General features: G+C 38.8%; 1 protein-coding gene across 14 annotated transcripts in view; it reads left to right on the top strand.

The window, feature by feature from the left end:
- The window catches only part of KAT2B (lysine acetyltransferase 2B), a 103,001-nt gene that overhangs the window by 50,269 nt on the left and 25,117 nt on the right, over nucleotides 1-27,615 (top strand). For 12 of the 14 annotated variants that reach the window (XR_013759865.1, XR_013759866.1, XR_013759867.1 and 9 more), the window contains exons 3-9: nucleotides 538-683; nucleotides 4,578-4,670; nucleotides 6,475-6,656; nucleotides 15,676-15,867; nucleotides 19,084-19,190; nucleotides 24,030-24,158; nucleotides 26,826-26,962. Coding sequence is in view for 11 of the 14 variants with exons in the window: in XM_079115152.1 (XP_078971278.1) it covers nucleotides 538-683; nucleotides 4,578-4,670; nucleotides 6,475-6,656; nucleotides 15,676-15,867; nucleotides 19,084-19,190; nucleotides 24,030-24,158; nucleotides 26,826-26,962 (986 nt within the window). In the remaining 3 variants the exon portion in view is untranslated. The remainder of the gene's footprint in view (nucleotides 1-537; nucleotides 684-4,577; nucleotides 4,671-6,474; nucleotides 6,657-15,675; nucleotides 15,868-19,083; nucleotides 19,191-24,029; nucleotides 24,159-26,825; nucleotides 26,963-27,615) is intronic. The other 2 variants (XM_079115150.1, XM_079115151.1) reach the window with 2 other exon arrangements.

Raw genomic sequence — 27,615 nt, 5'->3', positions numbered from 1 at the left:
TGAGTTAAAGGCAGGCTCGGGACTGCTGCAGAAATGAGATTTTAGTGTGTCTCAGTCAGGAAGGCTGAGGGAAAGGGCCTTCAGTCTTTAACTGTTAATGATGTTCTCTGCCAACAGAGCATTCATAGGACTTAGGACTCAGAACTAAATCTTGAGGGAACTTGGTTTTCTGTACCTCTGAACCAAATTTGTTTTTATGGAAACATAAGAACTTGATCCTATCATGACCAGACTTGTTGCTACAAACGTGTTTTTTTTTTTTTTTTTTTTAAAGTTTCAGTTCTTGAAATATACATTATTTGAATACATTAACTCCTGGCCCACTTTTAGTGTTGGATAGGAAGGCTACTTACTAGGTTTTGTGAGAAGACATCAGTCCTAATAGGAGTTCAGAAATTTCCTTTTGTGGATTCATTATGCAACCTAATGGATCGAGGGGAAGGTTTGTGAGAGGGAACCTTCTATTTTATAGTGGGGAGTGCTTGTGATTTCCAACTGACTTCTTACACATATGCGTTCCTTTGATCTCATCTTAAGCTGCTCATGTTTCCCACCTGGAGAATGTGTCAGAGGAAGAAATGAACAGACTCCTGGGAATAGTGTTGGATGTGGAATATCTCTTTACCTGCGTCCACAAGGAAGAAGATGCAGATACCAAACAAGTTTATTTCTATCTCTTCAAGGTGAGATTTCAACATTTTAAAAGGCTTTTCTTTTCTCTCTCTCCTTTCCATCATGCTCAGTCTCCACGTGCAGGGTGGTGGGTGTGAAGACTCTCAGCTTATGGTACATTTTTCCCTCAGGTCTTGCAAGGTATGCCTTTCTTCATGACTGATCCTCTCAAATGACCGACCATACCTTGGACGCATCACTCTCCTTGAGCTTTCTCATGCTTGTATGCAAAATTATGCTTATAGATTTCTTTCTGTCCACCCAACAAATACTGATTGCACACCTGCTCTGTGCATGGCACCAGTGTAGCATGAGGGATAGATCCGTGGATGAGACAGGTCCTTCCCCTTATGGAGGTTTCAGCAGATGAGGCAGACTATCAATAAGTAAACAATATATTTGCAGGTGGTGCTAGGTGCTGTGAAGAGAAACAGAGTATAGGGTAAGTGAAATCAGAATGGCAAGAATGGGGTGGGCAGGGGCCAAGCCAGTGAGGAAGGCAGTTAGGAAAGCCTCTCTGAGGAGATAGCATCTGAGTCGAAATGGAGAAGTGAGGAGCCACCCATGCCAGGGCTGCAGGGAGAGCCCTCAGGCAGAAAGGAGAATAGACATCTGGTCTGTGCCCTGGGTGAGCTTGTTGTGATGTCGGATCAGCAGGGGGGCCAGTGTGAGGAACAGAGGGAGATGGGAGGGGCCGCTCCAAGTCCTGTTTCTTGTGCTTCAATGGAAGGAATCAAGACGTTACAAATGTGTCTTGGCACCTTGCCCACCATTACCTGTGTCTTGCTGGTGCTAGTCACCGGTCACAGCTGCCACTCCCCATAGTTGCCTCTTCATGGTCCTGCCTCAGCTCCACATGGGTTACATCCATTCCCATCCCACAGATGTAGGTCTCCTCAGGCTGCTTCTTACAGTCAGGACTTACAGGTGTGGGAGGGAAACTGGTGGCTGAGATGGGTAGAAAAAATGGTCGGGGTGCTAAAAATAGATTTATAAAAGAGGTTGTCAGAAGGATGATTAAAATAATACACCTGCTATTGAGGGCATTATAGACTAGATGGTATCGTGTCACCCTTAGAAGAATGTTAAAAAACAAAACGGCATCCAGAATTTACAGCCAGGAAAAGTTTGCCTCTTTAATAAAAGCCTTTGTGCTTTATTTATTTGTTTATTCATTTTTGTGGTGCTGGGACTCAAACCCAGAGCCTCCCATTTATCAGGCAAGCTCTGTAAGCCTCATCTCCAGCCCTCTTTTTTTTTTTTTCCCGGTGCTGGGAATTGAACTCAGGGCCTTCTGCTTGCAAGGCAAACACTCTACCAACTGAGCTATATCCCCAGCCCCTAGCCCTCTATTTTTATATGACAAGGATAACTAAATTTTCTAATGATTTTCTTTTGCCTTAACTGCTGGGAATCTCAGTACAAATTCTGTACCTAATTCTTACAGCTTTTTTTCTTTGAATTTGTTTGATCCATAATTTTCTGTCTCATGTTAACTTTTAATTTTTTATTGTACTAATGGATTTTTTTTTTTTTTTTGGGTGGGGTTAGTTAGGAGACAGGAGAAATATATTTTAAGGTTTTGGAGTATTATTGGGATTTAACTGTAAAAAGGTGAGAGAGAGAATGAACTGAATTCCCACAGCTTTAGCAGGCACTCGGCCATTCCAGGTGACAGTTTGTTGACATGATCAGGAGGCCTGAGTCATCTAGATTGAACCCTGGCAGGTTCTTAGTATTTACAGCTTCTTTGGAAAAAGATCTTAGCTGAAGGAAAGCAAGGTCTGCATGACTGTACTTAGGATTTGTCTTGGAACGGAGCTCCCTGGCAGCTCCCTACTGCCCTGCTGGAAGAGAAGGTGGTGTCAGGGTTCCATTCTGTCAGCCTCCTTGGTTTATAACCAACAGAACGGGCCAGCAAGCATTGCTCTGCTTTGAAGTATGTTTTTTACCCATTTCTTTCCTTCTTCATCTTTAAATAACAGTGCACCTATAATTGCTTGTAGAAATCTAATCCAAAATAATCAGCACCTCACCCCTACCCAGTCATCCTTTGGGCAGAGGAGTGAGAAATGATCCATCCCTTAACTTTTGAAAGACAGTTCCTGTATTTCATGTGTCAATAATTCAATTAAAATATATTGCATATTCTTGTAGCATTTAAAAACTTCAGTCGTAATGCTGAAAATAAGCTCAATGTAAAGCTGCTTCCTACAAGTGAAGTATGTCTTAATGCCCATAGACGTTGTTCTGGGGACCAGGAATAAAACCTGCCTCTATCAGTGTAATAATAGAATAACCTTGGGGTTATTTTGCTTTGGTTTTCTCATCTACAAATACAGATAATAGTAGCACCTGCCTTAAAAGGTATGAAATCAAGTGTAGTAGCATGTGCCTGTAATTTCAGCTACCCTGGAGGCTGAGGCAGGAGGATTGTTTTATTCCAGGAGTTTAAGGCCAGCCAACCTGGGTAATAAGGAAAAACCTGTCTCAAAAACCATACACCAAACAACCTATAGGGTTTCTGGCAAAAGAAGAATGCAAATGCTTACTGTATTAATAACTTTTTTTTTTTTTTTTTTTTTTTTTTTTTGGGTGCTGAGGATCAAACCCAGGAACTTGGATTAGCTAGAGAAACACTCTGCCACTCAACTGCACCCCCTGGCACCAATAAAATTTTTTATATGCTTACCTGTCTCAGCCCCATCACTTTGTAAATGACAAAACTGAGGCTCAATACTTGTTTACATCTAAAAGGAAACCCCCAGTGGACCAAGATCTGAAATGGCCTTTTTTTTGTCTAAGGAGAAAAAAAGTAGGAAACTAGAATTATTTGTATTTAAATTTTATGATTAGTCTTGATGTATTCTTAGAAGCACATACAATGCTTACCTGTATTGGAAATTTAGTTTTGTAAAGATGGGCATAATGTATTGAATGGATCAACATATGCTCCATACTCAACACATATGGCACTCCTAAAAGGAGGTGAGGTCTTTGTAAGATATAGCTCCTTGGTGATACATGGCTATCTTCAGCTTTAGAAGTTTGTGAATTTCCAGTAACTCCTGGGAGAATGGTTGCCTAGTTTTATTTCTATTGAAAAGGCAGTAATGGAGAAAAGAGGGAAAGATGTAACTTAAATAAATGAAGGACCATATCATACTCAGCTCACATGTGAAGTTTACAGAAAATTAAAGCAAAGGTTGAGGGTAAAGAATTTAAATTTCAATTTATTTTCAACTTTGTTTTTGGTAAGTGCTTTTGTTTTTTTCTCTCTGTTTGCTCTTTGAGGGTTTTCAATTCCAGAGGCAGGAATTACGGGCAGTATTTTTGTTTTGTGGGCATTGAGATGCCAGAACCCTTGGCCTGCGTTCTACAGATGGCAGGGAAGTGAAAGAAGACCGCAACAGTGAAAGTTGCCAGTGGAGAGCCTTGCAGAATTCTTTCCCGAAGAACTTGCCCTAGACTGTGTATAGGACCTCCAGCTGGCTCCTCTTAGACAGCTCCGCTTCCTGACCTCATTTGTGCAGAATGAGTCTTGGCCTTTCATGCATTTAAGTAAGATGCTCCAGAGCTTCAGGACACCTCCAGTGGCCTGAATTGGAATGTGCAGTGTTCATCTTCTTGGTGTGTAGGTAGCCAGAACTGGAGAGGAGAAGGTGGGAGGGATAGTGGTGTCTGGTAGTCACTCCTGGGTGGTCTAGGCTGCTCAGACATGAAAGGTGTGTAGTTTCTCATAGCCCTGGTTATGGAGATGAAGGCAAATTTTTGTTACCTGATAGTTTACCTATTTGATTTAAGGATTTGTTTACATGTTGTTAAATAGAATATGGTAACTTCTCTTAAAGGCTGTGTGTAAGAGAGACAAATTTAAAAAATTTTTTTAAATGATTTCTTTGCAGCTCTTGAGAAAATCTATTTTACAAAGAGGAAAACCTGTGGTTGAAGGCTCTTTGGAAAAGAAGCCTCCATTTGAAAAACCTAGTATTGAGCAGGTAAAAAAAAATAAAAACAAGGTCTTTGTTCAGTAGCTTAAGGTTGAAAAAAAATCCCCCCTGCCTCTCCCTTGGTGTTCTGGGAATAGAACCCGGGACCTTGAACATATATGCTTGGCACAAACCACTGAACTTCATCCTCAGCCCAAGGACACTTTTCAGTCTCCCTTCCACATCTCTATTCTCATCTTCCTTCCATCTTCCATCGCTGCCTCAGATATGTTCATCAAGTCTGTAAAAACTATCTGGATCGTAAGTTTGAGGCCAGCCCCAGCAACTTAGTGAGACCCTGTCTCAAAAAAAAAAAAAATAAAAATAACAATAAAAAAAATAAATAAAAGGACTAAAGGACTAGAGATGTGGCTTGGTGGTAAAGCACCCTGGGTTAAACCCCAAGCCCCCGCACTGACCCAACCCCCAGTGCCCTGGAGGTGCGGGGGTGGGGGGTGGGGGGTGGACTGCCGACACATGAATGTACTTTTTTCCTGTTGTTGATGTTTTAAACTTAAGTCTTTGTCCTTTTGATTGGCACTGTCTGGAAAAGCCTACTTATTGAGGCAAGGGAATTCACTTGTAATGTGAAAAACATTGTTAAGTCAAGCGAAGAGCAGCAATGAGAATTTGAGATCCAGAAATTGACTTCTGGCTACAGTATGATTTCTGGGAAGAAGCTGTTTTACTCAGAGACACAGTTAAAATGTATAGATTTTTTTTCTGCAAGATTGTCTCTCATGGACATCACCTTTTAGCCCTTCTTCGTTTGGCTATATCAAATTCAAACTCTCTGGACTGAATTTCTTGATGAGAATCTGACTACAGAAGATGGAATTCCAGAGACCTTACAAATGTTTTTTTTTTTTTTTTTCAGGAGAACAAGTTATATTTTGATTCCAAACCATTAAATAAGAATGTATTGTTCTTTTATTGAAATTAGATGAGATGGGAATGTTATGCAGGAAGGTTAAATGCAGAGCTTTTTGAAAAAGCACATAATTTTGACTAAGTTTTTTTTTTTTCCCCTGATAAGTTTGCTAAAGCCAAAAAAATGATAGTAACGAGTTAAAAAAAAAAATTGATAATTTAGTTCAGTGGAAGACTTAAATTCTGTAATGTTTAGTAATATGGAAGATATGCTAGTACTAGTTTTTTGTTTTTGTTTTGCTACTGAATTGTGTATTTTATTTCAGTTTTAGCAGGTGCTTTAATTAAAAATTTTGCAGAGCTGGGTGTGGTGGTGAACTCCTGTAATCCCATCCTCAGCAATTTAGCGAGGCCCTAGGCAACCCAGCAAGACCCTATCTCTAAATAAAATACAAAAAAAAGGCTGGGGATGCGGCTGGGTGGTTAAGTGCCTCTGGGTTCAATCCCTAGTACCTCCCCCCCACCTTCCCCTCCCTGCCCAAATTGTTTTTTCAGAGAAAAACAATGTTTATCCAAGAACCACATTTTATGTGAGCTTGTTTGGTAATAGTGAAGCCAGAATTATTTGGCAAAACAGTCATATTTTACTATTCAAGGGGTTTTGTTCTTTTTGGTCCATGTTTTTGATTTTCTCTCTAATGCTTCAGGATTGAAACAGGCATAGAGCAACAGCTCTCAGCCCTCCTGTCTTGTCACTTTTGATCCACTGTGACCTGTCGCAGGGTTGTCTGTGGGCACCGCTCTTTTAAAGAAAGGGAAGAGATCTTTGAGACTCAAGATGTGTCTGTTCCTTTGCTCATCACCAACAGTGCTGGTTGTGTGGGTGTGAAGAATTAGTATGATCGCATAGTCGCATGAATAAATCTTCTTCTCTCCTTTTAAGGGTGTGAATAACTTTGTACAGTACAAATTTAGTCACCTACCATCAAAAGAAAGACAAACAATTGTTGAGTTGGCCAAAATGTTCCTAAACCGCATCAACTATTGGCATCTGGAGGCTCCATCTCAGCGAAGACTGCGATCTCCCAACGATGATATTTCTGGCTACAAAGAGAACTACACAAGGTAATCAGATGAGAGTTCCTCACTTTGGGCCCCGCTGAGCTGGTCAGAGACACAAAATTACTGCTGGTTTCTGTAGGCATACAGTTGCCCAGTTATTATGGTGACTCCATCAATTCCGAGAGAACGACTGTAATTTCCTCTGCAAGCTTCTACTTTTCATTAACATCACAGTGCTTTAGAATGAGGGTGAGGGATTCAAAGAATCTAGACCCGTGATAATTTAATAGTCCCCAGCTCATGCAGCCTTTGAGCCCTTGAAATGTGGCCTTCTTGGGTTTGTTTATTTGGTAGTCCTGGGGATTGAACAAGGGCCTTACACATGCTAGGCAAGCACTGTACCACTGAGCTATACCCCCAGTCCCAATAGTTGTCTTTTTTTTTTTTTTTTTTTAAATATTGATAATATGCAGAAATGATAGTATTTTGAATATATTGGATTAAATAAAAGTAATAAAGAGGATTTCATCTGTTTCTTTTGACGTTTTCAAAATGACTGTTAGCAAATTTAAAATACATATATGGCTTATGTTTGAATTCTGTTGAACATCATGATTAGACAACTGCACTGTAACTCTGCAATTATATAGAACCCTCACTCAAAGCCCAAATATAATGAAGTTAAAGGAGTTTTTTAAAGGAGGAAAGATTACTCTTATCCTAGCACCACAATGGAACTAATATTATTATAGGTATTATTCTCCAGTACTTACTCCTTTAAACATTATGTGTTAGTTATAATGAAAGAAAATACAGAATTTTATGTCCTTTTTTCTCCCCTGCTTAGCATCATATCAAGCTTTTCATGAATTACATTATAGCCTATTGAGTTGATGTACCGTAATTTACCTAACTGTTTCTCTATGGCGGGCATTCCAATTTTGCAAATATTCTTGGATTAAACCTTTCTAAAGTGGTAATTTATTTTTACTGCTTATGAACTGCAGGATGACGGAATTGGCTTTACCAGTCTAAAACTTGGACGATTCAAAATATAATAACTTACATTTATTTTCATTTAAGTAAAAGTAACCTTGATTATCCAGTCTGTTCGCCTTTTTTACAACTTTTCCACGTTTATATTTCAGAGGCACATTAAGCATGTTTCAGGGGCCATTGTGGAGCTTCAGTGTATCTTTTTCTTCCTCATTTAAAGTAGGCACTGTCTTCTGATAGGCTTTTCAAGACTCCCTGTACCCTGGTTATTTTCTGTAATAGCAGCTAGCTTGGAGGAGTGGATGTGATTTAAAATAAGTATTGCTGTCCGTCACTGACCTGTTTTTTTTAAATTAGCAGTACTCATTTTATTTTACCTTCTTCCTCCTTTTACCATATATATAATTTGAACTCTAAATATTTTCCCCTTAGTAATTGATATTTATAGGAATTATAGATTTCTTCAAAATCAGTTTTTATTAGATCTTCATTTCTGCACCATCTGTTTCAGAATTTTACATTAATGGTAGTTCTTTACTTTTGTAAGTATTGTTTATAACAAGAGTTGAGATAGTAAATCTCTCAAAAATATGTCTTTCAACCTCATCTGTGAACAATTGACAAAGCTGAATTATTTTTTTGTTTGTTTGTTTTTTTTGTTTCGTTTTGTTATTGTTGGTAACAGGGATTGAATCCAGGACTCTGAGCCATGTCTCCAGCCCCTTTTTTTTTTTATTTAGAGACAGGGTTTCATTAGATTGCTTAGGGCCTCACTAAGTTGCGGAGGCTAGCTTTGAACTTGTATACCTCCTGCCTCAGCCTCCCGAGCTGCTGGGATTACAGGTGTGCCCCGTCATGCTGGACATGTGTTTGTAGCTCTTAATGGAAAATAATTAGTATATCAAGAAAAAGCAGAATTAAATGTGAAGTAGCACTGGAGACATAACTATATTTTAGAAAACAATAAAAACTCGAGATCGTGTTTGGGAATCACCAAGAAACTGGTGGCACTGATAAATACTAGAAATTGGAGTTTGAAGGAGCACTGTGTTTCATTTGTGCTTCCATCTGTCCCTGCTCTGTGAGCTTTAGATCAGTCTCTTCACCTCCCTGACCTTCGGTTTCTTCCTCCATCAAGTCTCCCAAGTGTTGTGAGTCATCTATGGGAGGTTTGTACATTGTGTCTGGCACAGAACAGGTTCCGTGAAGATGCTTGTCATCATTTTGCTGCCACACACCTTGTTCTTTAAAACTCAGTCTCTGCCAACATGTGGCCCTGAAGCTAGAGCCTGAAATGGACAGTTGAATGAGAGTATAATTGTTTGCATATCACTTATAATAGGGAATAGAAAGACAGAGAAAAGCCCTTTATAGCAGCCTCCTAAGCCAGCAGCTGAAGACGGAAGAGTGGAGTCAGACAATGGTGAACAGAAACCTGCTGGGAGAAGCTGAAATGAATATGCCCTCATGAGTTCTGAAACCTGCTGATTTGTAGGTGGATTGTAGACCAGAAGCCCATGCCCACAATAAACAAGGAAATGAAGGTGGACAGTACCCACCTCCCCCAGCTTCCCCGCTGTTGCTTGGTGTTGATGAAGAAAGGGAAACTGAGAGGAACAATTTGTGAAAATGAAGGGAATCAGGCAGCGGTTCAGAAAAAAACCCCACTGCTGTGACCACATTTGGGGGATTTAAAGACCCACACAAGACCACAGCACGGTGTCTCACTGATGCTAATCGTCACAGAAATGGGTAATATCATAGGTTGCAGGCACCAGCGGGTTTCATCTCTGTGTGTGAGAACCTCTCTACCTCAATGCTGGTGGGGCTTATAATTTACAGCAATTAGAACAAAGAGGCTGAAGACTTCTGGAGCTCAACATTAGCATGAAAATAGGGTGAAATTGGATTCTCTGTGGAAAAGACTAGACTTGGAAAACGATTGCTTTCATTACAGAACTAACCTGCCAAGCTTTATCCATTAAAAAATCAAAAGCAGGTTGAAAAGTAGAGCTGCTTAAATCATTTGCTGTCTGTTATAAATGAAGCAACAAGTAAATCTTACTTTTTAAGTGTAAATCAACTATAATATATACACTCCTAGAAATCGTGGTTTTAGAGAAAAAATTCTGAGCAACTGTTTTGAAGTTGCCTGAATTTCAAGATGGTACAATCTTATAATTCCACTATGAAGAAATAACATGAATAGAAACTGTAAGGGGAATGTGTTTTCTTAAAATACATCTGACCAACAGAATCTGCTACAGGAAAGTGGCAAATAATTGGTGTTAGACTTTGATTTGTACAGAAATTCTAGAAGTTAGACATTGGGGAGAAGTTTCATGAGAATACAGAGCAAGTTAGGGCTAGAATGTGCTCAGTGGTAGAGCACTTGCTGAGCATACATGAGGCCCGGGGTTCCATCCCTAGCACTGCAAACAAACCAGCCAACCACAGAGCAGGTTAGATACAATTAACTTGATTTTGGGAAATAGTTTTATGTCGTCATTATTCTGTGAAGTAGAGCTCAGCACCATGCATACTGACTATTCATGATTGGACTTGTACATCTAGAACAGGAACTATTAGTAAGAAGAGCAGTAACTCAGGAGATCTAAGCTCCTAGTCTGGACTGCAATTCACATTCAGTATCCCTTATCCAAAATTCTTGGAACCAGAAGTATTTCAGATTTTGGAATTTTAAAAGTTTTGAAATATTTGCATAGACTTTTCTGATTGAACATCCTTAATCTGAAAGTTAAGTTCAGATTTCAAAACATTTTGGATTTGGGATGCTTACTCTGTAGTAACTAGTCTTTATTTCCAGTGAAGGAGGCGAGTTTAGTTAATCCCTGAAAACTGGTTTTTTTAGTACAACAACCATTGGAACAAAATGGTCACCCTGTTCAAATTTTCCAATTCCATTTGCATTACTGTTATTATTATTTTTTTGCGGTGCTGGGGTTTGAACCCAGGGCCTTGTGCTTACAAGGCAAGCACTCTGCCAACTGAGCTATCTCCCCAGTCCTCCATTTGCATTTTAAAGAAAATAGTGTTGTAAAGCATCAATAGGATGTAAAAAGTCTGACAGTTATTAGAAAAATGAGTACACAGTATTTAGATGCCCTCTGTTAGGTGTAGAAAGTGAAGGAAATATGTTACTACTTCTTAGGAGAGCTGATTTCAGCCATTCAGGTAAAATCTTTTCCTGCTGTTGAGTCTTTGAAGGAGGACTTGTGGCCAGGCAAACCCCTTTCCTCCTTTCTCACTGCATGCAGTGACCATGTCAGTTAATTAAAACACCATCGATCCTTCCACCACCACCACTACCACCACACGCTTTGACCCAGCATCCTTGTCTTGGCTACTGTGCACTTTACAGATTATAAAATAATATTAATTTTGGAATTAAAAAACAAAACTGGAAAGCATAAATCAAGGTCTGCAAAATGACTCTCGGAGGAAATGAATGGGCATCTATTATTTGAAAAATTTTACCAGATAATAATAATCTCTACAGTCTTCCTTTACCCTGGGAAGATTGAATGACCTGTTAAGCACTTTGGGATAAAATTTTATGATAATATTTATGACCTGTCATCTCTGTAGCAGAAATACTATCAATCTTAGAGTTAGGACAAATCTTTCTGCCACAAGGTTTCCTCCACAGATGGAAAAGCTCTTAGATGTTTTTTTCTTTTTTTCTTTTTTGGCAGTGCTTGGGATCGAACCCAGAGCCTTGTAATTGGCAGGCAAGCCTCCCACTGAGCCACAGGCCTCAGGGCACGCGAGTCTCTAACTCAGCTTTGCCCATTAGATAGATAATGCAAGCCACATGTGATTTTTACATTTCCCAGTAGCTATATTAAAAATAATTAATATACAGGAAATTGATTTTAATGTTTCATTTTGCTCAATATATCAAAAATATTATCATCTATCCATGTAATCGTGTGAAAAATATCAAGAATGCATTACTTTCTTCATACGAAGGTTTATAAATCTGCCATATATTTTGTCCTTAACAATATAAATTCAGTCACTAAATTAAAAAAAAATTCAAGCAAAACAGTCTTACTGAAACAATAAAGTTGTGTTTAGTGAAAAATATTTTGCAGTTTCTATTTAAAAATAAAATTGAAGTCAATTAAATAAAATTAATATTTAACCCCCTTGGTTGCACTGGCTGCATTTCAAATGCTTGATAGTTCCAGTTGTGGGTGGCTACTGTATTAGCACAGATATAGAATATTTTCATCATGTTGAAAGCTTTATTGAATAGCACTAGTCTAAATTGAAGAGGATGGTACACATTTTGTTATATTGGTATGTCTTAAAATAGTCTTGGAGTAACTAACAAAAGTCTCATGAAGTTGAACTTCTGGTTATTAAGTTTGTCACTATTTACCTCTTACTTTTGTAGTTTCATAATTGGTTACTTGGGATCTGGTCTCCCCTCTGCCCTAAATATTTTGTTCACTTCAAGTGTGTACAGACTAACATTCAGTAAGGGTTGGCTTTGAGGGTGATGAATTTCTCTGTGGAGTATCTTATGAATTACAAAATAAATGTTCTTTTTAGTTTTTTCTTCTCGTACAGTCACTGTTTCAGATTTGACATGACACCACATAACACACAGGAGCCCATTTCAGTGTTGTAAAATGACATTTGGGTATGGATTATAGAGAGAAAAGTTGAGAGAATAGAAATAGCAGCACTTTAAGATTAAACGTGAATCTAGGCAGATGAACTAACACTGATGAAAGTTTCATCTCTAAAGTTGCAACACTACCACCTCCATCACCAACTTATGTGGTAAATATATCATATGCAGAAAAAGATAAAATAAGGTCATAGGCATGAGTGAATCAATAATATTCCATTCTAAGGAGCTTGGGGTTGATGGAGCACTTCCTGTGGCAGTTTGGGCACATTAGAAAGCTTCTCCCAATTTATTTTTATTTTTATTTTTTTCCCACATCATAAAACTTAGTTTCATTTGTAAAATTTTAAAAATATTGTATAAAATCACTTCCAGGCAATGTGTATAAGATGTATGTGAAACATAAAAAGCTTTGTGATTATATTTGGGTCCCTTCCCCAAGACATTTAATTATTTATTTATATATAAATATTCCAAAGCTCAAAAAAGAAAAAAAAATGAAATGCAAAACATTTCTGGCCCCAAGCATTTCAGATAAGTGATATTCAATATGAATATGAAAACATGAGAAAAGAAGGCAATATAATTTGGGCACATAGATAACTACATATCTATAGGTTTGTCTCTTCTGACTTTTGTAACAAGAAATATATATATTTTTTATTGTAAACAAATGGGATACATGTTGTTTCTTTATTTGTACATGGAGTCCAGGCATACCATTTGTGTAATCATAAATTTACATAGGGTAATGTTTGATTCATTCTGTTATTTTTTCCCTTCCCCCCACCCCTCCCACCCCTCTTTTCCCTCTATACAGTCCTTCCTTCCTCCATTCTTACCACCCTCCTTATCCCTAACCCTAAACCTAAACCTAACCCTAACGCTAACCCCTCCCACCCCCCATTATATGTCCTCATCCGCTTATCAGCGAGATCATTCATCCTTTAGTTTTTTGAAATTGGCTTATCTCACTTAGCATGATATTCTCCAATTTCATCCATTTGCCTGCAAATGCCATAATTTTATCATTCTTCATGGCGGAGTAATAGTCCATTGTATATATATATGCCACAGTTTCTTTATCCATTCATCAACTGAAGGGCATCTAGGTTGGTTCCACGATCTGGCTATTGTGAATTGAGCAGCTATGAACATTGATATGGCTGTATCTCTGTAGTAGGCTGATTTTAAGTCCTTTGGGTATAGGCCAAGGAGTGGGATAGCTGGGTCAAATGGTGGTTCCATTCCAAGCTTTCTGAGGAATCTCCATACTGCTTTCCAGAGTGGCTGCACTAATTTGCAACCCCACCAGCAATGTATGAGTGTACCTTTTTCCCCACATCCTCGCCAACACCTATTGTTGCTTGTGTTCTTGATAATCGCCATTCTAATTGGGGTGAGATGGAATCTTAGTGTAGTTTTGATTTGCCTTTCTCTTATTACTAGAGATGTTGAACATTTTTTCATATATCTGTTGATTGCTTGTACATCTTCTGTGAAGTGTCTGTTCATTTCCTTAGACCATTTGTTGATTGGATTATTTGTATTCTTGGTGTAGAGTTTTTTGAGTTCTTTATAGATTCTGGAAATTAGCACTCTATCTGAAGTGTGAGTGGCAAAGATATTCTCCCACTCTGTAGGCTCTCTCTTCACATTACTGATAGTTTCCTTTTCTGAGAGAAAGCTATTTAGTTTGAATCTATCCCAGTGGTTGATTATTGCTTTTATTTCTTGTGCTATGGGAGTCCTGTTAAGGAAGTCTGAACCTAAGCCAACAAGTTGAAGGTTTGGACCTACTTTTTCTTCTATAAGATGCAGGGTCTCTGGTCTGATTTCAAAGTCCTTGATCCATTGTTGAGTTGAGTTTTGTACAGGGTGAGAGATAGGGATTTAATTTCATTCTGTTGCATATGGTTTTCCCAGCACCATTAAAGAAAACCTTAGAAGATGGAAAGATCTCCCATGTTCTTGGATAGGCAGAATTAATATTGTCAAAATGACCATACTACCAAAAGTGCTGTACAGATTCAATGCAATTCCAATTAAAATCCCAATGATGTACCTTACAGAAATAGAGCAAGCAATTATGAAATTCATCTGGAAGAATAAAAAACCCAGAAAAGCTAAAGCAATCCTCAGTAGAAAGAGCGAAGCAGGGGGTATCACAATACCAGATCTTCAACTCTACTACAAAGCAATAGTAACAAAATCGGCATGGTATTGGTACCAAAATAGACAGGGAGATCAATGGTACAGAACAGAGGACACGGACACAAACCCAAATAAATACAATTTTCTCATAGTAGACAAAGGGGCCAAAAATATTCAATGGAGAAAAGATAGCCGCTTCTCCCAATTTAAAGGGGAACAGGAAAAGCACTCTGGGAGGAGAGCTTTTAATTTTTGGAAAGCAGCCCTGTCCTAGAAGAAGATGATTAGGATCTGCTACCCAGAAGTGAGGATCCATGAAAAGACAGTCTTTGACGAGATTTCCCTGGTTTGGTGCCATCCTCTGACTCCCACTGTTCTGTGCCTTTTGTTGGGTCCTGGGATTTTCAAACCTTGCATCTCTAGGAGACCAAAAAGGAAGAAAAAAAAAAAAAAAAAAGTTTTGGAAGGTCTTTCATTGCCTGGCTTTCTAAATTAGACACCATAAATTGCCAGCATACCTAGAACTCCAGTCAGATCTCAAGAAAACCCCAGATATCCCCTTTGGTCTGAGCTCTCCTGCAGCCTCTTGCAATGCTGAAGTGCATTTTCAACTTTGAGTCAAGTGTACCTAGGTGACAGATGGTGGAAGCTTATTACTTCCTGTACTCTGAGAGAGTTTTAAACAGTTTTGAAGATCCTATCTTCCCACCATTGATTGAGTAATATCTGAGTTTGGCTTGGGCATTTTAAAGAAACCTTAAACATCACTTGGGACTAGGCTATAGAATTCTGATTCTTTCATCAACAGGACTTCCTTGGCTTCTCTTTTACTATTTTCTTTTATTTAAACTACTATTATGTACCAGAGACTTGAATTAATTCATGTTAATTCATTTGATATTCAAAGAATGGAATGAATTTGCTGTAATTGTTGTCCCTATTTTATAGGTAAGGCACTATTGACTGAATAACATAAAATTTCCCAAGTTCTGTAGCCAATTATGTGGCAAAGCAAGGATTTGATTCCAGGGTTGTTTGGCTCCATGACTCATTACATGATGTGGCAGAATAGGAGGATTCTAACAGAACTGGACCCACACAGTGGTGTAAGGGCAAGCTAATCTAGTTTCCAAGTTCCTCTAGCTGGTCGTTCCGTTGCTTATCATTGCAGGCTTAGTTTCTTCTGGGGGTAGGGTGTAATTGTATCGAGAGCCACCATAATTGGATATTTCACATGGGATACTAATGGTGCTTGTCTCCTTGTTGCAGGTGGCTGTGTTACTGCAATGTGCCACAGTTCTGTGACAGTCTACCTCGGTACGAAACCACCCAGGTGTTCGGGAGAACATTGCTTCGCTCAGTCTTCACTGTCATGAGGCGACAGCTCCTGGAACAAGCAAGACAGGAAAAAGACAAACTGCCTCTTGAGAAACGAACTCTAATCCTCACCCATTTCCCAAAGTAAGAGAGAGCTCTTGCTCTTGCAGAACTTAAGGTTGCTAATACATGTCAAAGCCTGCATAAGTAACAAAATCGAGAATGATAAACAGCATCCTAGGGAAGAAAGGCCCTTGGTCTTTACCTATGTATTAGCTTGTTAACTGCAACCATGGTCCTGTAAAGGTCCTGTAAAGGTCCCCCTCACCTTCCACCATCTAGGCCATTGTCTGTGGTTCTCACTATGAACAAACACTTTGTTGAAGCTAAAGGATGGTGGGGGAGGGTGCATATGCTCAGGTTCCATCAACTCAGGAGGTGTCAGAGAACTCAGGTGACTGGTTTTTCCATCCCCAATCTCCAACCCTTTCTAAGTACTGATGAATTACCTGCCTATATCTCTCCTTCATTCTTTGGAAACTAGACTGCAAGAGCAGAACTGGGTGTGGTGGCACATACCTGTAATCCCAGCTGCTTGAGAGGCAGAGGCAGGAGGATCAGAAGTTCTAGACTAGCCTGGACAACTTATTAAGGCTGCCTCAAAATAAAAAATAAAAAGGACTAGAGACGTAGCTCAGTGGTATAGTGCCCCTGGGTTCCATTCATCCCCTGTCTTTAAAAAAAAAAAAAAAAAAAAAAAAAAAAAGACTGGCCAGGAGAGGTCTCCTTCAGCATGACCTTTGTACCTCTGTACTCAATTTCTTATAGAATATACATCCTTATGTGCCTCTTGCCGTACCAGAGCTCTCAAATGTACATCATCTTTTTAATATTTTTAAGTGAAGGGAATGTTGTCAAAGCAATAGAAGATTGGGGTGCTGCACCATTGGTCTTGGAAATGCATTTTCAGTGCTAAGAAGCAGAAATTTAAGTTGAGAGATTTGTTGCTGGTGAGAGGGACAGAAGGCACAATTGATGACTGTGGAGCAGGGATAGCAAGACATGAACGAAGCAGTTCACTTTGTGGTTGTCATTCCACCCAGATCCACACTTGATCAGGGAGGGAGAAGGTGTAATTTTAAAAGACTGTCTAGATATGATATAACCTTTTCCCTCACCCTATTGAGAACTGCTGATTTAGAGAATAGAATGTGAGAGGAGGTACTTTATTTTTTGACCAAAGGTAATTGAATTGAAATCTGTTTTGAGGAACTAGATTTTCATTACTAAGATATTATTGGATTGTCCAATTTGTGTCTCAGGAAAGTTTTTTTTTTTTTTTTTTTTGGTGCTGGGGATTGAACCCAGGGCCTTGTGCTTGTGAGGCAAGCACTTTACCAACTGAGCTATATCCCTAGCCCAGGAAAGATGGTTTTAATTGTTAAAAATAAGTCTTGTTCAAACAACAATGATTAAATTGTTTCTCTGATAGAAATTGAAAATTCATTGGCAGTTTAATCCAAATCCTAAAGCTTAGATGGAGGATGTCCTGAATAATTCTGATGGACTTCAGCTGAACACCAGATATTTGCACATGTAGCCTAGCATCCTGATTGTCATACTAATTTTTCACCAGGAAACCGGCATATGAGATGAGGCACTAGAACTGCAGTTTGAATGTTATCCCTCATATGGATTATAAAATTTCTGGGCATGCTCATGCCTTTCAGTGGCTGCCTATTAACTGGTCTAAGCTACTTTCCTTGGATATTGAAACAGTTCATACTTATTTATCTATAACATTTGCCACATAAGTGGCATCTTATATTTTATGATGATAGTTGCCATTCTGTCTCTAGCCAAGGGACAAAGGACAAAGAGGGACCACCCTCCCCCAGCACACACACACCTGTTAAATGCTAAAAGATAAATTTTAATTACTTCGCATAGTGACAATTTTTTTCCCCATAGCAAATTCATTTTGCTGCTTGCAGATATTTGCTAATTATAGTGTTTTGTTCCATCAACCCTTAGTTCTAGCACGCTTATGCTATTGAGTTAAAATATCAACACTGCTTTCTTCTCTGTTACTAATAGTAGGGTGAAACTACCACCCACTTCTGCATTTAAATCCCTTTTCACTGAATATGACAACATTTGAGGCTGTTGGGGATTCATACCTACAGTTTTGGAAGCAGAATCAACACATGTTGAGGTCTGAGGTGCTCTTTGAGTCTTGGGCTGTCTCAGAGTGAAAGCTGGGACCAGTTTGCCAGCACCTATTGAGGTCTCTGGCTCTGAGATGCATGGTCAGGGCTTATATCCTTATCTTTTTGTCCTTACTTGCTGCTTTTTTTGCTGCTGGGCTTTAACTTGTGCCTTTTTCCCCCTCATTTCCTATTTTTTGCAAGTTTTTTTTTTTAATTTTAGTATCTATATTTCATTCTAAAAGTGACAAATGCACATGTTGAAGAAAATTTGGTTTAGAGAACTAAAAAGAAGAAAAAGATCACCCATGGCCTTACAATGGTGAACTACTTTTAGTGCTTTTAGATATTTCTATTTTTTTTTTTTAAGAAGATATTTCTATTCTCCATATGTTAGAAAACTCCAGGTGATTTCTACAGGCTTCCAGAACCTGAGATCCATTTGGTTATAACATCATGGGAAGTTAGCATAGTAATTAATCACTGGTTCCAGTCCTGCTTGCCATTTTGTAATTGTGGGAATTTGAATCAGTTATTTAACCTCTTGGTGCCTTAGTTTTCTTCATCTGTAAAGGAGATATAGAAAGGGATTCTGTCTCATGGTATCAATATGAAATCAAGTGAATTAGGAAGCATCATCCACTGATAACACTACCTTTCACATAGTAGGAACTACATATAACTGTGTGATAAATAAAAAAATGTAACTTTTAAGTCCCATGAAGATTCAGTGAAAAGTTTCTGGAGCAGTTCAGGCCAAAACAAACATTCAGTCAACATTCGCAACTTCGTTGGTGTTAACGATAGTGACAGTGACAGCCACGTGGAGAGCTGAAATTGTATGCTTGAATCTCATTGGAGAAGACTAATGCTTTTCCATGGTGTAGTGCTCTGTGTATTCTATGTTGTGTGAAGCTGTATAGGATCAACAGAGCATAGTTTGTAGAAATGTCTTTCTGTATTTAAATATGTTAGGGCTGCCCCAATAAGTCATTTCAATCTCGATTCCCTAGTGTATTACTGAGTTGAAGGTGAGACCCAGAGATTAAGGTGATTGCCATAGATGATTAGGACTTTTGTCCCTCTAGTAACACTTTAATTTTTTTTTTTTTCACTCTTTTTATCTTACTATTGATGTTACTCTTGTGTTTAGGTTTCTGTCCATGTTAGAGGAAGAAGTTTATAGTCAAAACTCTCCCATCTGGGATCAGGATTTTCTCTCAGCTTCTTCCAGAACCAGCCAGCTAGGAATCCAAACAGGTAAAATTTCTTTTTACATAAATTAGCAATCAGGAAGCCCAACTTGAAATGTTCCTTGTAGCTCACTCTGCCTTTCATCAGGAAATTGAAGATTAAAGCCAGCCAGAAAGCAAACACTTTGGCAAATCTTGCATCTGTATCTTGTTAATGAGGAGAAAGTAGGTACAAACGAAAGCCTTGCAACTGTGTCTGTGTTGATGAAGAGGGCAGGTGCACACCAAGTAGTTAAAACAACAGTAACTGCAGGAAGCCTTCGCTTGCACATTGCAATTTTAAGGGAGGTGTAACATACCAGATGGCTCAGCTCTGTAGTCAGATGCTCGCTTTATTTCAAAGGTACTTATAGTCTCAGTCAATGGCTAAATATGCCCAGGAATCAAGTCTCAATCTGGCTTCTTACTCTTTGGTGTCTATTTTATACATCTACTTACTACCAGGGATAATGGTGAGTTAGTGAGTGGAAGAGAGTAATAATCTATCTCAGGATATGAAATACTTTTTCAGTAGGGCAGGGCATCCTTGCTGTTTCCTTAGGTCATCTGGTGACATCAGTAAGCATTTTGTGAGGAGAGAGATGTGTTTTCTAGTCACAGTGATCCCAGAAAAATGATCCAAATTCCTGCTTTTGACAGTAGGAAGACGGACAGAGAAGCTTGGGGGAAAAAAAATGCTGAAGCAACAGTTTCTGTCTGGCTATGGGGACAGACAATGCTGAATTTCCACACCATGAGCTCTAGCTCATGTTAGTATGGGCGCTTGTGAGTGTTACCTTCAGCAAAGGTAATTTTATTCTTGCTTTAAAAAAATGCAAGAAGGCTGGGCATGGTAGCTGTAATCCTAGCTCCTTGAGAGGTTGAGGCAGTAGGATCCAAGTTCAGGGCCAACCTGGGCAACTTAGGGAGATTCTGTCTCAACATAAAAAGTAAAGGGATAGGGGATGTAACTCAGTGGTAAAACACTCCTAGATTCAATCCCTAGTACCTCTCCCCCCCAAAAAAGTTCTCATTTACATATGGTAAAATTGAGGTATAATTTGCATATAGCAATGTTCACCTGTTTTACTGTACTGTCAGTTTTGACAAACACATTTTGTTGGTTAACCATCATTATCATCAAAAGATGGAAAAATCACATCACTCCAGACAGATGCCCTTGAGCACCTTCAGAGTCCACTCGTTGTCATAACTCCAGCCCTGGCAACCACTGCTCTGTTTTTTTTTTTTGTTCCTATAGTTTTGCCTCTTCTAGAATGTCATCTGGAAGGAATCATATAGTTTTATGCTTTTTTGAGTCTGATGACTTCCAATTAGCAAAATGCATTTGAGGAGTCATTTATAATTTTTAAAAATCTAGAACCCAAGCATGAATGCAAATATAAATTTAAATGTGAATCTACATTTAAATTCAAAAAATATTTATTTGGGTGGGATACTGGGGATCGAACCCAGGGGTACTCTACTACTGATCTTCATCCCTAGTTCTTTTTATTTTATTTTTTAAATTTTGAGACAGGGTCTTGCCAATTTGCTGAGGCTGGCTGATCAAAAACTTTTTTTTTTTTTTTTTTTTGAACTCTTGTTACCAAAACATGTCAAAAACACCTTTGTGACCTTTTAGTTTCATCTTAGGTCATAATTTCATGTTTGGTTGAAAACCTGCAGTACTCTAAGGCCTACCCATTCATGTTACATACTCTCTGGAGACTTGAGTTGTCATGTTTACTGGATACCTTCTCTGTGGTTACTGGCCATTGCTCTCTGAACCTGCGCTATTTATTTTATCTTTTTTCCTCCCCCTTCTCTTCCTTATCCCCCTACTCCTTCCTCCTCCTCCTGCTTCAGCTTCCTGAGTCACTGTATGGCAGGCACCCAGCTCATTTTATTTTTGTCTTGATCCTACTTAGTTTCTAGATGGCATCTCTCCTATAAACTCTTCTAATTCCTCCCTGGTGCCCTTGCCAGGACCATATCGCCTTTCTTTTGGACTTTTGCAGAACCTTGACTATATCCTTTTTTTTTTTTTAAATATCCTATTCTTGATTCTCAAACATGTCTGCATGGTGAAACCACCCATGGAGATTTGAAATGTTCTGAATTGTGAGTGCCACACCAAGAGAGGGTGGGATATTATTGGCTCGGGGTGTGTGACCTGGGCACTGGGACTTTTAAAAGCTGATGATGCCAATGTGCAGCATTTGAGAACGACTGTGTCTTATGTACCTACCTCATGTTAATCCTAACCCCATTTTTTCCTGTGTATTTTTTCCCTTCTGCTAATGCAGTTCTTTGATGATCAGAGACCCAGTTTTTCAATAATAATAATAATCATACTTTTATTAATTGCTTGCCTGTGAAACTTGAGGCTTACTTTATGTCTTTAAGCCTTGTCACAGACCCTGGGACACTGGAATTATTATCTCTTTCACGTGGTTGAGGACATGGAAGCTCAGAGTGGAACAACAGCTTGTAAGGGATGGAGCTGGGTTTCACACCTGGGGCTAATGCTCACCTCCTGCATTACCTTAGGGACCAGAGCTCTGCACTGCCCTTTGCATTCCCTTGGTGTGCACTGGAGCGGAGCAGTTCAGGCTTGCAGAGGGAATGAGTGAAGAGCGTAGTTTCCTCCTTTAGGCAGGGGGACACCAAAGTTATTCAGCTGGATCAACTTAGCTTTCTTTTAAGGGTCTCTGAAGAGGATTTTCCATTTGTGAAAGTACCTTTGACCCTTGTCTGTCCCAAATTCTCCCATTCTGCTCAAGTTCTGACCACATGTTATCTGTCATAGAACCGGATGGAGAAAGCAGAGGTTCTTTGATTCAGTGAGAATGTTGTGTTTAATTCTGTGGCTGAGGTTGTCCCCAGTTAAGTGGGATTGCACACTTTAGTACCCTTTAGTATACAGTCCCACTTTAGCATTACCTGAAGCTGTCAGCAGCATACTGCTGTAATTGCAGTGTGTTCTTTTCAGGGGAAAGAGGAGTATAATCATTTACTTAATTGGCATGTCTGCACATCGATGCACCTATAATAAATGACATTTGTAATGATGGCTCTGAAGTTTTGCAAGACACTCAGATGTCTTCTGAATCATTAGAGCTTCCTCTTTGTTTAGAATCACTGCAGTGTACTTTGAAATCCAGATGGCCTGTATGCTGGAAGAAGAAACATAGCCTGAAAAACACTCACAGTGAATCTTTTACTGTGAGAAAATACCTGAGAAAAACAACTTAAAAAAGGAAAGATTTATTTTGGTCCACAATTTCAGAGGTTTCAGTCTATGATCAGCTGGCTCCATTGCTTTGGATCTGAGGCAAGGCAGAACATTATGGTAGAAGGGCATAATGCTCACTTCCTGCAGCCAGGAAGAAGTGGGGGGAGGAGGGAGGAGGGAGGAGAGAGAGAGAGAGAGAGAGAGAGAGAGAGAGAGAGAGAGAGGGAGAGGAGAGGAGAGAGACCCACCTCCTCCAACCAGGTTCAACTTGCAGTTTCTACAACCTTCCAATGGCTTATTCAATTATAAATCCATCAGTGGATTAATCCACTGATGAGATCAGAACCTGCATTATCCAGTCACTTCCCAAATATACCACCTTGGAACATTGCTGCATTGAGGCTCAAGCCTTTACCACATGAACCTTTGGGGAACATTTCAGATCTAAACTGTAACATCCTGATACTTCAGTGTATTCTGATTCTTTTTTGAGATGGGGGTCTATTTGTGTTGCCTAGTCTGGCCTCTAACTCCTGGGCTCAAGCTATTTTCCTACCTCAGACTTCCCAGTAGCTGGGACTTCAGGTGCATACCACTGTACCTGGTTTTATTTTGATTTGTTGCATATCAATTACTATTCAGTTAGAGGTACTGGGTGTCAGTGGCTCACTATTGCTTGATTTACTTATTCTGTCATCACCTTGATTGCTGGGAGTGTTGTGTTCTCTGCAGATAGAGCTGGGGCTGTGTTAGAAGTTGAGTGAATATCCTGGGTATCTGATCTGCCATTCTATACTGAGAATGTCTCTACCCCTCATCATTTTTCACCTCTTCAGCTATGGATAAGCAACACAACTAGCAAAGGAGCATCCTCTTTTTACAATGGTGAAACAAACATACACCAACAGCAAAACATGTTTAGAAATACTTTCAGATTTACAGAAGAGTTACAGGAATAGGATAAAGATAATCTGGATTCACCAGTTATTAACATTTTGCTATATTTACTTTACTGTCATCTAATCTATAGACTCGCTTTTTTATCTCAATAATATAGTCTGTAGCACCTTTCTCATCACCTCAGGAGCTCATCACCAGCTTGTACCGTAGTTGCTTGCACTGGGTTTGATCATTTGGTGAAGGCAGTGTCTGCTGGCTTTCTCCATGATAGCATTACTGCTTTTGTAATCTAAAAGCACTTTTGTGGTGAGGTACTTTAGACCACCATGCAAATATTCTATCTTCATCAAAATTATACTCATGAACTTTAGTCTATAAACATGATCTTTCCTGAATGAGTTGTTGTATGATGGCTGCCAAATAGTGATTTTTTTTTTTAAACTACCTTTCATTAGTCTTTCCTTATTTATTTTTTGGTGGTATTTTGTATGGAAGAGCTTTGCTTTCTTGTTATTCATTCATTCACATGTTATTTTATCAATATGGATTCAGATACTTTTATTCAATGAGTTATAATCTAATACTGTCTTTATTATTTTGATGCCCATGTTTTTTATTTTAAAATTGACTTTTTTTTGTGAGGTATTGGGTAATAATAGAATGGTCTTTTATTGTCTTGGTTCCTTGTTGCCTTAAAAAAAGTCATTTAATATCTTCTTTTTGTTGGAGCAGTTATCAGTCCACCTCCTGTGGCTGGGACAGTTTCGTACAATTCAAACTCATCTTCCCTTGAGCAGCCAAATGGAGGGAGCACCAGTCCTGCTTGCAAAGCCTCTTCTGGGCTTGAGCCAAACCCAGGTAAGCTCTTCAGAGGGGATAAGAGGGCTGTGACTTGCCCTAGGAGCTCCATGTCTGCAGAGCACCAAAAGTAAAGTAAAACCAATTACAAATTGTGCATGACCAGATTTTAATGGCTGGAAAATCACTTGGGTTTTGGACTGTGCTGTTTAGTTATTGCTGTGTATCTAACTAATCCAGAATACAGTCATAAGATCTGTAATGACTAATTAGCATAGCTCACTCATTTGCTGTATTGTCTGGTAGTTGGCAGAGCTTAACTAGTCTCATGATCTTGGCTAGGTGGACTTAAAAGTCTATCCATTGATTGGGGCCTGTGTTCTGGGCTTTACTTGACTACAACAATTATATGCAAGAAACTCTGTTCCATGTATTTCTGGTCATCTTCCTGGAACCTTGGACTATGCAGAAGTGTCCTTTTTGTGACAATGGCAGAAGCACCAGAGAGCAAGCAGAAATATGCGGTCTCTTGAAGCCTTGACTGAGAACTGTTACTCCATCACTTCTGCCTCATTCTGTATTCAAAGCAAGTCACTTGTTTGAATTCAGAGTCAAAGGGGTAGAGAAAAGGAGAAATGTTGCCTATGCTCTTTTGTTGGAAAAACTGCGGTTGCATGGCAAAGCATGTAGATGATAACAGGGTAAAGAATTTGGTCATTAATGTAATCTGCCAAATGGGCACATTTTTTAATCCTGGAAGCATTTTATAATCATAGAATTCTTACTATATTTTTGTTGCACTGGGGGGTTGAACCCCAGGCTTCTAATGCTTTCCTAGCATGCTATATCCGTTGCGCTATATCCTCAGCCACATAGAATGCTTTAAGGGTTGCCTCTGACCACAGACTGGACATCAAACAGATCTTGAATAGGTTTAAACTTTGAAATAAAATAAGTGCTATGGAAAAGGGAAAGAAGAGGACCTTATATGAAGTATATTTAGCATGTATGCCATTCTCTTTACCAATGAGTTAGAATGTAGCTGAAGTGCTTTCTTATAATACTGTTAGTCCTTCAGGTTTGAGCCAAGACAGGTATAAACCTCATCTAAAAAATATATAGCTTGCAGCATTTCCCTGAGTCAGTCATGGAATTTGAAGATTTATTGGTCAGTTGTCTGAAAATGTTCTCACTTATATCCAAAAAACAGCAACGTAAGAGTTACACACAACTTTTTAGTAAGCAATATATAATATTTATGGAGGCATCTTTTGTAGACAAGGAACTTGGAATCACTCTGCTCCTTTTTAACTAAAGATAGTGAAAATGCTATGTGAAAGTGTGCTTGATGGGGTTTACACCTGAGGAATAAATGAAATTCAAACATCTAAAAGTTGAAAAAAATTAATTTTAAAAATTGAATATAGGGGCTGGAGAGATAGCTCAGTTGGTAGGGTGCTTGCCTTGCAAGCACAAGGTCCTGAGTTCGATCCCCAGTACTGAAAAAAAATTGAATATATTTTATGAAAGTAAAAACCTGGAAAAACAAAACATGACCGTAATAAAGGAAAATAGCCATTATGTAGTCTCATGGAAAGTGGGAGAATGTTCTCTCTGCTTTTTCATGCCATTCCTAGCATGTTGATTGCACTTACTTCATAGGTCAGGGGAGGTACTGTTGAGGTATTGTTTTACTCCTCCCTCCCAATAAAAAGCCAGGTGTGGTGACACAACCTGTAATCCCAGCAATGTAGGAGTCTGAGGCAGGAGGATCACAAGTTCAAGGCTAGCCTGGGTAACTTAGTGAGACCTTGTCTCAAATAAAAAAAAAGAAATAAAAGATAAAATGCTCAATGGTACAATCCCCACCCCCACCCTGGGTCCAAACTGAAGCCCTGGGAAAAAATTAATCATAAAGTTAGTCATTTTATAATGAAAAATTAAATTCATCATTTTAATTATTTATCCAGAAGAAAACAATTCACAAATATATTTCAGATATGTATGTATATATGTGTGTGTGTATATATATATGTATGTGTGTATATATATATATAAATAATATGTGCATACATATACAGACTTGTAGGCTTGAGTATGTGTGTATGTATTTCTCCTCAAGCTACAAGGAGAAATAATAGTTTAAAGTTTCAATACACAACCCTGAGTAATTTATCAAACAAGGAGATAAGTATATCGATAAAGATGTAGAAGTCCTAAAAACACAATTAACATGCTTGAGAGTTTAGAGATCATTACTGCTCAGAATTGGAAAATGCATATTCTTTTCATAAAGATACTGCACATTTATTTTCAAAAAATTGGTTTTATTTTAGGCCATAAAGTGGCTGTCAACATTTTTGACATTTTGGTGTCATATGGACCATATCTTCTGACTGTGAAGAGACTATATTAGAATTACTAACCAATAATAACTAGAACAACCCTTTGCATTGCCAAATGAGGAAAAATTTGCTTTAATAACTCATTTGTCTAGTTAAAAATTGTCATAGCAAATAGGAAATACTCCAAATGGATCCAGGGTTGGAAATCATTGTGACCTGCTTCCTTCTTTCCTACCTCTACTGCCACCCTTTCTCCTGATAAAGTGAGAGTCAACCTCCATATCCATCAATGCTATTAGAAAATTGGTTGGATAGTTGGCATGTATTTTCTGTTTTCTGTTTAAAATTACCCATTGTTTGTCTTTTATTTTGATTATCATAGGAGAAAAGAGGAAAATGAATGACTCTCACATTCTGGAGGAGGTCAAGAGACCCCGAGTTATGGGGGATATTCCTATGGAATTGATCAATGAGGTCATGTCTACCATCACAGACCCTGCAGCAATGCTCGGACCAGAGGTCAGCAGGGTAAACCGGGCAGCCAGCTGATAGACCTTCTATGATCTCCTGGCCACTCCAGCTCTCAGAAGTGGGGCGGCAGTGCTTAAGAGTTCACATGCCCCTAATGTGCATTCAGCTGGTGGCCATGGTGGGGAGGGCAGCAACTGCTGAACAAAAGGTGTTCAGTTCTCCTTGATGAATATCATATCCCAGGGCCACATACCAATAATTTCACATAGTTGAGAAAGTTTTGACTTGAAGAATTTCAAACCCCCATAAATGTTGCAAAAATTTTGCAATAAAAATCCATAACCCTTGGTTTAGATCCAGGAGTTTGTTAACATTACACCACATTTGACTTTCCTGTCTCTCCCTTTCTTTCTTCTGTGAATCATTTAGAACCACTCCAGACTTAAAAACTGATGTTGTAATACTTGACCCCTAACTTTTTTTGCTTGTATTTCCTAAGAATAAGGCTAACATAGGACTGGTAAACTACAACCTATGAGCCAGATCTGGTCCACTTATTTTTTTGGAAAAATCTTTGGTTGTTTTGCCATACAACAGATTCGAATAATTAAAAAAGGGACTAGATATATGGCTTACAGAACATAAAATATTTATTTTCTAGTCCTTTATTGAGAAGTTTATGGCCCCTGGCCTAGGGTACA

Source organism: Sciurus vulgaris (genome assembly GCF_902686455.1).
Source record: "Sciurus vulgaris genome assembly, chromosome: 16".
NCBI classification, from domain to species: Eukaryota; Metazoa; Chordata; class Mammalia; order Rodentia; family Sciuridae; genus Sciurus; species Sciurus vulgaris.
This window is presented reverse-complemented; position numbering and strand designations above follow the sequence as displayed.